We start from the raw sequence: 11,438 nt of genomic DNA, 5'->3' as shown, positions 1-11,438 counted from the left end.
ACCCGCGAAAATCCGGGTTAGAACTGGCAATCTATGCTTGTCGTAAGAGGCGACTAACGGGATCGGTGATCAGGCTCGCTGACTTGGTTGACAGGTGTCATCGTACCCCAAATGCGTAGATCGATGATCATGCTGTTGATCACTGGATTGCCTGGTCCGGACTCGATTGTTTACAGACCGCCGCCTCATAGCTGGAAAATTGCTGAGTGCGGCGTTAAACAACCATAGAAACAAACAGACAAACAAACATCAGTTTCAGCTGTAGAACCCATTATTTACCCTGCTATTATCGGGATAACAAGATAACAAGATGACAAAGTGTAAACTGAAACATTACCGGCTAGGATCAGTACAGTATTGGGTTCGGATACCAACATGTAGGTCCAACTGGTTTCATTGAGTCATTGGACCGCCTCCGTGGTATAGTGTTAAGAGCGTCCGCCCGGAGAGCGGAAGGTCGCGGGTTCGATCCCCGACAGCGTCAAACCAAAAGACGTTAAACTATGGTACTTGTTGGCCCCTGCCTGGCGCTCGGCATTAATGGGTACATCAAGGACTGGTCGGCTTGGAGTCAGTATAATGTGTCTGAGTGGGGTATTCATGCTTCACTGCGGCATGGTATCTCAGTGGGCTAGCACTATAAAACCAGCTTACGTCTGGGCTAGTACAAGCAGGCACACATACACACGCATGCACGTCGTCATATGAGCGAAATATTCTCAAGCACGACGTTAAACCCAATTTCACCTCACCTCATTGAGTCATTGTAAAGTCCACATGACCATCCCACTGACTCAAGGGATTTTGTGCTCAATTCAAAAACAGACCGTCCATTAATACAATAAAATGAATTCTACAAATACTATTTTATTCAAAAATACACATCGACAGGAAGAGCTACTCTAAATACACATTTCACTCGGACAAGTGACTATTCTGTTTGAAAGTCATGCCAAACACAAGTCGCCAGCAGTCTGATCGAGAGGGAGATGTTCACATGGGATTCCGGGATCGAGCCTCACTTATTGATGGCCTCTTCCAGTCGCCGGACCTGCTCGGCCATTATCAGCTGGTATAGGTCTTTAAATTCTGAAATAAAAATACTCGTTTATTCAGGGATGATACTTCATAAAATATGTACCCGTGAAGATCCGGGTTGGAACTGATCTATAGGAATCTATGCTTGTCGTAATTGTCGGGATCGGTTGGTTAGACTCGCTGACTTGGTTGACACATGTCAACGTATCCCAGTTCTGTAGATTAATGCTCATGACGTTGATCACTACATTGTTTGGTCCTGACTCGATTATTTACAAACCGTCGCCATATAGCTGGACAATTGCTGAGTGCGGCTTAAAACAACAAACTGATGGAACTTCAGACTTAATGTGATGAAAATCTGCGAGGATACCCATAGCACGTTGGTGAACACTAATAGTTGCCTACATGTGTGAATCTGATAAACCAAAATCTATGTGGTTCCTATTACGCCTAAGGGACACAACTCTGCACAGCCTGGTCACCCGAAAAGGAAGACATGATTATGACTTTACTCGTCTTAAAACAAGAACACATCGTCGATTATGATCTATATCGTACACTTATTTGATATTTTTTAAACTTTTCATTTGGTGTACGTGGATGAGTGCGTGAGTTTTAGCTTTACGCCGCTTTGAACAATATTCCAGCAATATCACGGCGGGGGACAGAAGAAATTGTCTTCACACATTGTACCCATTTTGGGAATCGAACCCGGGTCTTCGGTGTGACGAGCGAATGCTTTACCCACCGCCCCTTTGTCACGAGTGAATATATTTTTGCCTCTAATACCGCATGTCTAATTGGGAAAGCGTGACAATGCACGTGCCATTCGTATCTTCCTGTATATATAAAAATTCCAATGAAGTGCTTTTATTATTTTATTAAAGTGCAAAACTGATAAAAGCAGAAACATTTACCGGAAGAATTCAATACTCCATCTTTGTTCCTATCCGCAGTAGCCATGAGTATCCGTGATTCCCCACTGTTGAATCCGAACGAAGGGAGATGACTCTTCACTTCCTCTATCTCGCCGTTGCTGAGGACCCCGTCATCGTTCTGGTCGAAAAGCGGAAGTAGAAATGTCGGGATCATTCGCTCGGAAAAGTCCATGAAAGCCATCGATCCAGCTGGAACATGAAAACAATAGCAAAATCACCGCCCAGTCGTGACAAGGAAAAGGCGGATCAAGCGTGGATAGAAATAGAGATATTAGCCAGTGAGGAATTGTAATAGCGTTATTGTTTTGAAACTATATGATTCTGCATTACATTCATATAAGAAATATATCAGTCGTGACCCGTGATACGAGACAATTGGAGTCGGTGTGTTCACCTGACAATGACAATTTGAAATCTGTACCTACTTAAGGGGTGGGTGGGGGGTGGGCTAGATGGTGAAGAGGAAAGCACTACTTTGACAAAGGGGCTGCACACTTCAGTATTACCCGTTTACACGAGAGTTTCAATGGGCGCACCCCTGCATACACACCCCACCCACAATACCCCCTCTGAGCCTAGTGGTAAAGGCTTTAAGTCACCACGTCGTATATATGGGCTCGATTCTCCATAAGTAAACTCTGCAAAGTACATTACTGATGTTACCCGCCGTGTATAGTCTGTTTGCGGTGAAAACGTACTGATGAATTTCACTTTAAACAATAAAATAAATCAAATAAAGTGAAATTAAGATTGCAACTATATTAGGAACTTGACAGTGTTTGACAGTAACTGACACTATAGTCTGTTTGCATTGAAAACGTACCAATGAATGTCAATTTAAACAAAAAAGTAAATCGAATAAGATGAAATTAAGATTGCGAATCCTCATAATTTTACCTTGCCATTTGAAAATTTAAATTTCAGAATTTTATTCAACTTAGGATAAAAGTTGTTTAACAAACGATCATAGTTTCAAATCGGTATTATTGGTTTGTATTACAAGGGGGTATGCACATTAAATGAAACACCGAGAACAAGGAGGGTTGGTCTAAGTTAACGCCCATCATGTACCGCACGTGCATTTGTGCGCTTACCCCCTTGTAATACAAACCAATATAAGCGATTTGAAACTATGATCGTTTGTTAAACAACTTTTTTCCTAAGTTGAATAAAAATCTAAGATTTAAATTTTTAATTGGTAAGGTAGAATTATGGGGATTCGCAATCTTAATTTCACTTTATTCCATTTACATTTTTATTTAAAGTGAAATTCACCGGTACGTTTTCACTGCAAACAGACTAATTATAGTATTGCTGGAATATTGCTGAGTGGTCTACAATCATACTCACTTATCAGCGCTATTGGAAACTAAAAGTTGCTAAATCCACACTTATGTTGCGGCTACATAAGAGTGCTGATCAACGTCAGGGATCACCGACCCTCAATTACTGTACAGGGAAGATCCCTGTGCTTCTACTCACCCCACAGGCAGATGAACACAGGCAGCACAGGTGCGATCTTCATCACTGCTTTACACTGAAATAAGACGTAGATAGTTAGTGGCTGCTAGTATCTTCAAAACAACATCACCGTGCTTTTTGTAAAAAATAAATAATTAAGTTTTGTCCAAACCGAAACATGAGTCTCATTAACCTATTCAGACAATGACCTCCTTTTCAGCCGATCCGAAATTTTCTCGTTTGAAAGTGAAAATAGACTGGACTTGTTATTGTACTAAGTTGCGCAATAGGACGGAACCCAGTCAACAGGAAACGAGATTGTTGTGTACTCAATGTTTTGACTTGCCTAATCGGTCCAAAAAACAGGCAGCACAGGTACGATCTTAATCAATTAATGTTTTAAAATGAAATAAGACATAGATAGTTACTGGCTGCCAATATCTACAAGCGACATCAAATAATTATTTTTTTCAATATATACTCTCCCAAAAAAAAGAAACGCATATAGGAGTTTCAACTGTATTTTTATGTTTATTTTGAAACATCTTGTAGGCTTTATGAGTCAATGAAATATAGCGAAATTGCACACTGGGAATGCAGACTTATCCTTCTTTGGCACCAACTCGAGGAAAGTCAGTTTGAGTGTCACATGGAGACGTGTGGTGGCGCTGAAGTCAATACCACCGTGACCACCGTGGGCATCCAGAACTGCACCGCATCGCCTCGGCATCGAACGAATAAGTCTCAGAATCTCGTGTTGCGCAATCGCAGCCCACTCTGCCTGTAGTGCCTGTGCGAGTTGCTGTAGTGTCTGGGGCTGAGGGTTACGGCGTCGCACCCGTCTGTCCAGGGCATCCCACAGAAGTTCGATCGGGTTTAAGTCCGGTGATCTTGAGGGCCAGGGAAGCACATTGATGTTGTGGTTCTGGAGGAAGTCTCTAGTGTGAGTTCTGTATGGGGCCTGGCATTGTCCTGTTCAAACAACTCCCTCTGGCGATCAATGATTGGAATGAGGTGTGGCCGTAGGATTTCATCACAGTACCGTTGAGCTGTCAGGTTGCCCTGGATCATCACCTAATCACTTCTCCTACGGCAGGTGATCTTCCCCCACATCATAACACTTCCCCGGCCAAATCTGTCCACCTGGGGAACGCAAGCGTCGGCGAAACGTTCACGTCGTCGTCTGTAAACCCGCATTCTTCCATCGCGTCGTTCCAATAGAAATCGTGATTCATAACTGAACCAGATTCTACGCCAATTCGGTAGGTTCCAGGCCTGAACGTTGGTGCACCATTGATCTCGATGTCGACGATGTTGTTGTCGAAGCACAGGGCCAAAATAAGGTCTTCTGGCACGTAAACCAGCCTCTCTCAACCTGTTCCTGACGGTCTGTGCAGAAAGCCTCCTCAATCCGGGTATTTGTCGAGCGGTACTGGTCGCCGTAGCTGTTCGATGACGCAGGTGATGTACCCGGATGTAGCGATCCTGCGCCGCAGTGGTCGCTCGAGGTCGCCCACTACGAGGGGCATCTGCTAACGCATTCTGCGGGCGATATCTCTCCCGGAGCCGTGAAATGATGCTTTGGTGAACATTCATGCGTCGGGTAACTGCACGTTGAGACTGGTCAGCTTCAAGCAAACCAATGGCGATATGACGGTTGGCTTCACTTAGACGTGGCATTTTGCGTTCGTCAACAATATTCCAAATACAGTGAATAATCGACAGACAGCGATCAACCTTTTATACCCATCATTGAGACTATCTGATCCCCAACTTTCACGTGCATTGCATGTAAATTGTGTATTCTGTGACACTACACGCCGAAATTGAAAATCATGCTGTTACATACGGGTATTTTACGGATGGTGCGTTTTGTTGTGATGTTTCAAAACATAAACACCATAGGACTCATAAACAGAGCAAAACCTTTTGTAAAATGAATCACGTTTTAATTCATTGCTACATGAAATTGCTATTTTCATGATGCATTTCTTGTTTGGGAGAGTATATATTTTTTCACCATGCTTCACAAATATTTTTTATATTCTAATCTGCTCCCTTTACGTATATGTACACGTGTTAACTTTACTATAAACCATATACACAATGGCTAAGTTCAGGTCCATGCCGTTCGCTCGTCACGCCGAACACCCGGGTTCGATTCCCCACATGGACACAATGTGTGAAGCCCGTTTCTGGTGTCCCCCGCCGTGATATTGCTGGAATATTGCCAAAATATCACCCCCGGAACATAATGGATTTGGCTGCTAATGCATATTCATTAGGACTTTGCCACATTACCGTGTTTGCGGGAACTCAAACGTCCCTTGGCTTGTGAGTTGTTGATCTGTGTCGAATTAGAACATCTAGTAGCAATCTGATTGATTGATAAACAGCCTCCTAGAAAATTCCCAGTTAGATACGATATTGTCAATAATGCGAAAATCAGTATGGTACGATTGTGTAAGTATTGTGAGAGTAAGTTGGATACGATAATTAATGTCAGTACTCAGAGGTGAGGTGAAATTGGGTTTAACGTCGTGCTTGAGAATATTTCGCTCATATGACGACGTGCATGCGTGTGTATGTGTATGTGCGGCTGCTTGTACTAGCCCAGACTTAAGCTGGTTTTATAGTGCTAGCCCACTGAGATACCATGCCGCAGTGAAGCATGAATACCCCACTCAGACACTTTATACTGACTTCAAGCCGACCAGTCCTTGTTGTACCCATTAATGCCGAGCGCCAGGCAGGGACCAACAAGTACCATATTTTAACGTCTTTTGGTATGACGCAGTCGTGGATCGAACCCGCGACCTTCCGCACTCCGGGCGGACGCTCTAACCACCGCTCTTTTCAATATACTTGCATTTATAGTTTCAGTTATGTACCTTGTATTGCTTAAGTGAACCTTTCACGTTTCTGTGTTAAAGGCGCTAGCAGAATAACGAATCAGTTGTTTGAGAGGCATTTAGAAGTTAGAGCACTAAGGAAGGAAGACACTTGCTTGATAGGTGTTAGAACCTACACTGAAACGTCGCCCTCTGTAATAAAGAGTTTGTTGATCCATATATTGTCATCCTTCCTTAGACTTTCGAATCGTTTAATCCCACCATCATCTACCGATATGTCAAGTGCTACACATTCAATCATGTTTCGTGAAATATTGTCATGGCACCAGAGTGTAAGAGAGTATGGTTCCCTCTGCTTTGAACACTATCTGAATAGACTATTATCTGTACAAGGAGGGCCAAGGCCACTCTGCTCGTACACCTCAAGCTTTCAATAGTCTCAGCACAGTATAGTGGTGACAGAACATTGTCATTACACACGACAACCAAACATTTCTCACCTGTTGTGTCAACATTTATATAACACCATGATATCATTTAGTTAAATTTAGTTTTATTTATAGACCGTTTGGCTCAAAAGCGGACCGATGAAGTGCAATCTAACTCGAAAACTAATGAACAGAAAATACTCAATGAAACAGTGATCATAATCAAAACGTCAGACCAACTCTGTGAGTATTTTGCAGAATTTATGTCCTAAAAATAAAAAAGTTGTTTAACAAATTATCATTAAAATATTGACACAGTTCACTATTTGTTACGAGGGAGGAGTGCAGAGAAAGGGACAGCCAGGTGTGCGAGAAAGAATGGAGACGGCACAGCACAGGTTAATGAATCAATAACTTTGTCGGTACTTGTGCACGTGCTTCTCTAACACCTGGCTGTCCCTTTCTCTGTAGTCCTCCCTCGACCCAAATAGTGAACTGTGTCAAAATTTTCATGATAGTTTGTTAAACAAATTTTTTAATTTAAGGACATAAATTTTTCAAACAAATCACAGAGTTGGTCTGATGTTTTGATTATGATCAGCGTTTCATTGAGTATTATATGTTTATTAGTTTTCGAGTTAGATTGCAATTCATCGGTCCGCTTTTGAGCCAAACGCACTATAGTTATATTTATTTAGTCAGATTGATGTCACAAGCGATGCCGGTCTCAGACGTCTAACTCTCTGGTGACACCCACGACTACCCACGGTAGTGTTACAAACTTTCAACAGTTGAGATAAGGGATTCGAACCCTGCAACGCCTAAGGGAGGTAACTCTGCTAGTCGACAATGCTTATTACATAAAGTATAACAACGCACCTGCTAACATTTGTTAGGATTCCGTGCTATATTTAAAGATTTCAAAGAGAAGATAAATTTCAAAATTGCAACACAAATAAATTGTAATGAAATCTCCTTCCAAATAAGTGAATTATTTCACAATATTAATAAAAAGACGAACACCAAAAAGAAGTCTTACCTTAAGTTCCTCTGTGTCGCTGATTGATAGCCGCTAGAAATCACACTGACTGACCAAGCGAAGTGCACTATGGTATTATATGACCTTGATCAAGAGCGAGAAGAATTCATTGCGCCAATTACTCTCTCGGGAAGGACATTGTCCACCTATCCGGTCAGAATATTACTTTTCGAACAAGTCCAGCCTGTCTCTTAAACGTATAGGAAATCAGAACATTGGTGGTCAATCACGATAAAGTGTTGTCCGCGCCTCTCAATACAAGGCGGTTATATAGAACTATTACAAATCACACAATTGCACGTCATAGGGCTAATAATGCAAAAGCGTCTGTCAGCTGATTGGATTGTCAGATACCGGAATATGCCGCTAATAATGCAAAGCGTCTGTCCAGCTGACGGATTATCAGATACCGGAATATGCTCATATATTTCGAAAATGACCAAATGAGCCTGGCCTCTCAAATCCACCACGGCGTTGGATAGTGCCAAGCTTTGACGAAACGGAAGTGGTCGTTTCTACCCGCTGCTTTTGCGATTAAAAGCGTATCACTGATGCCAAATTGGAAAGATTCGGAATCATTTAGCCTAGCAAATGGAAAACTGTAATTATCTCTAAGAGAATGCCCAGCTCGCTAGACTGGGCGTGTTTTCGAAATGCGTGGACGTTGTTTGCGCTGGCGTTGAATAGATTCCACAGTGACGCGATTTGTGTCTAAACACCCGTAATTTGGGCAAAGCACTTCTTGGGTTTGTCGTAACACATTAGACTGACATTACACAATTGGAAACGGCGTAAGGAGATGAAAATGACATTATTGTCTCTCCAGGAGTTCTCCCTGATGAACAAAAAACTGTCTAGGATTTCCGGACGTTTTAATTGCCGCAATGAATAGTTCCCACGAATCGTCGGTAAGGTTTTATGTATTGCATAGGCTGTTTTGCTGAGGAGTGCAAGTAACACAGAATATTTTCTCGAAATGGTAACACCTCTCCAAACTCTTCTTTCTACTTTCCATTTCTTCCTGGTAAACGACTAGTCATTGCTGCCTACTTTAAGTGATCGAGTGAGTTAAGTTTGACGCAGTTTCAGTAATATTACGGCGTGGGAACAACAGTGAGTGAGTTAATATTTAACGTCACATCGGCAATATCTCAGCCATATCGTGACGAAAACAATGTATACAATAAAAAATGAAAACATTTTTAAGGGTCAAACCTGTCGACGATGGACAGTAAAAATACCAGATTATCACAGATATGAATATAAAACTAGAATGTAAATCAAAACATTTTAATTGAAGAAGACAATACAATATAAAACACGGGCTATAGATCGCCAACAACTGAAGGTAGATCACCGTACTAGGGACCATGGGGACTTACAGTGCGTTTGCTACCTGCATGGACCTTAGTTGGATTGACACCCTCAGCCGCTCGCGATTGTAGGAACAATCTAGTCAAATTCTAAAAAAACACAAATACTACGTTTAAAAACCTGGAAAGCTTAAATTTAATTTGGAAAGTTTTGGGACTTACGTACCCTCTCACAGGAGGGGGGGGGGGGAAACAACAGAAATGGGCTTCACACATTGTACCCATGTGGGGAGTCGAACCCGGGTCTTCGGCGTGACGAGCGACCATTAGGCTACCACACCGCCCCCTTTAAGCCTTGTATACAATCGTTGCTTTATTTCTCTCGTAAAAACTGCCATGTAATTGTATTAAAATTTGTAATTTACACATTATAAAAAACACTATAATTTCTTTAATCATTTATTAAAGAATATGTATATGGAATGATGGTATCAATACATATATATATAACACTACGAAGAAATAGTGATTGGCTCAGCCCTGTCCCTTGTGTTGAAAAATCGTGCATGGCGTCTTTTCATCCTGAAACCAAGAATATATAGAACTATCAAAACATAGCTTAGACAAGTTACTTATTTAATTCATCATCAATATTCTGCTTGAGAGGAGGAATGTAGGGCGAAGTAGAGCCCGAGTTTTTAACAATATAACGTAATAATTTCCAATATGAAGATTTATTTTCAGCATATAATTCCAAAAGTAGGCCATTAATATTAGAATAAAAGTTTTCTTTCGCAAAAAAAAAAAAAAAAAAAGAAAAAAAGTTACTTATTTAAATTAAATTCGAATGTCTATTATAATTAAAAGAAAATCTTAGACACTGAAACGAATAAGAAATTAACATGGCTGACTGGGATCAGAAAGACTGACTGACTGACTGACTGAGTTTAGTTTTACGCCGCTTTTAGCAATATTCCAGCAATATCACGGTGGGGGACACCAGAAATGGGCTTAACACATTGTGCCCATGTGGGGAATCGAACCCGGGTCTTCGGCGTGACGAGCCAACGCTTTAACCACTAGGCTACCCCACCGCCCCTGGATCAGAAAGACACAAGTCGCTAATCGCCAGCCAGACCCTACTCTCACATGACTGAAAATTAGTCAAAGACAGATATGAAATCTGTGCGTTGAAACGAATTTTACATTGGCATCAATATATGTAAAGTATGTCTAGGATGTAACATATACTGAGGAACAAAAGAAACAATACCACTCAGTAGGGCAGTGTATTGGCTAATAAACTGTATCGCGATTCAGGTATTGCAATATATTGGGACCTTTTCAAACAGTGCTTGACAGTGAGTTACACTAATTGTGCATGTCGATCCCATTTTCTACATTATAAGTCCCTAAACATACAGGTTATGGTTCTGATAACAGCAATCTCAAAATTTCGTTGCATAGCCAGGCATTCTTTTTTCTATACAATTTATAGTTTTACAGTGTACCGTTTTGTAATTGAGTAACGAAGGAAAATATTTGTTGTGAATGAAAGTCTGTGTAGATTTTAATTTAAGCCATAAATTTAATCACAAAAACTTCATATATGTTCTTTACCCAATATACCGGTTCTCAGAAAAAATATATTGCGATACGTATCACTTGAAAAGCGTATTGAGGTATACCGGTATACCGTTCAGTCCTACATCTAAGTGTGTGTGATCATGTGTTCAATTTTCAGCTGAAAATGACTGACGTTTGGGATACTATATGTATTAGAGGCACTTGGTCTGCACTCACAAATACTTATACATGGTATTGTTTTTTAATATAATCGGATGTACAGATTCTATAACTTCTGAAAAAGTCGCATAATGCGCAGCTTCTAATGGGTACCTTTGATATATATCATATCTTTGAAAATCAATAAATTGACTTAAATTTCAGACATACTAATATAATGCATCTAATGATTTATTTCTTACCTCAGTCCAATCGAACCAATTATTTTTGTACCAAACAAAAGGAAAGAGTGATGGTAAAGCAGACAATCAAATTTAACAATATGGTTCTTTCAAATTTCAATCGCGTAAAAAAACTTTGCCTTCCTTGGCCGTACGGTTTACAAAACATATTTTTTTAAAAGGAATATAGCAGTAAGAACCAATATGTATTGCCAATCATATCATATGTACTGGCAAACAAGGATAAGTTGGACCGGCGCAGAGAGCGCGTTTACGAGAAGTAGGCGGTGCACGGCAATGAGCAAACCCATTTGGTTTGTGAAAAGTAGAGCAGATGTAGGCTAGTGCACGCAGTGCATGACGATGAAATTGATTCCGCGCATAGCTGCACACGCCTTA

At 41.0% G+C, this 11,438-nt stretch overlaps 2 protein-coding genes across 4 annotated transcripts in view; both read right to left on the bottom strand.

The window, feature by feature from the left end:
* Window positions 1-851: 851 nt before the first annotated feature.
* Window positions 852-8,077, bottom strand: LOC124290844. The gene is made up of 4 exons (XM_046727691.1): window positions 7,760-8,077; window positions 3,462-3,516; window positions 1,959-2,168; window positions 852-1,089 (listed from the first exon to the last, which is right to left on the bottom strand). The coding sequence occupies exons 2-4, from the start codon at window positions 3,502-3,504 to the stop codon at window positions 1,019-1,021; spliced, it is 324 nt and encodes a 107-aa protein (XP_046583647.1). The 5' UTR covers window positions 3,505-3,516; window positions 7,760-8,077; the 3' UTR covers window positions 852-1,018.
* Window positions 8,078-9,522: 1,445 nt separating this feature from the next.
* Window positions 9,523-11,438, bottom strand: part of LOC124290860 — a 30,623-nt gene continuing 28,707 nt past the window's right edge. For all 3 annotated transcript variants that reach the window (XM_046727704.1, XM_046727703.1, XM_046727705.1), the window contains exon 13: window positions 9,523-9,654. In XM_046727704.1, coding sequence (XP_046583660.1) covers window position 9,654 — 1 coding nt within the window. In that variant the 3' untranslated portion in view covers window positions 9,523-9,653. The remainder of the gene's footprint in view (window positions 9,655-11,438) is intronic.

This window comes from Haliotis rubra, unplaced genomic scaffold (assembly GCF_003918875.1).
Source record: "Haliotis rubra isolate DU_JTF1 unplaced genomic scaffold, ASM391887v1 Scf476, whole genome shotgun sequence".
NCBI classification, from domain to species: domain Eukaryota; kingdom Metazoa; phylum Mollusca; class Gastropoda; order Lepetellida; family Haliotidae; genus Haliotis; species Haliotis rubra.
Note: the sequence above shows the minus strand (reverse complement) of the source record. Positions and strands in the feature narration are given on the sequence as shown.

Coding starts and splice junctions, on each gene's coding strand:
- LOC124290844 (XM_046727691.1), bottom strand. CDS start 3,504: ATGAAGATCGCACCTGTGCTGCCTGTGTTCATCTGCCTGTGGG. Junction 2,169..3,461: donor TGTGTTCATCTGCCTGTGGG/GTGAGTAGAAGC, acceptor TTCATGTTCCAG/CTGGATCGATGGCTTTCATG. Junction 1,090..1,958: donor TGGAGTATTGAATTCTTCCG/GTAAATGTTTCT, acceptor TTTTTATTTCAG/AATTTAAAGACCTATACCAG.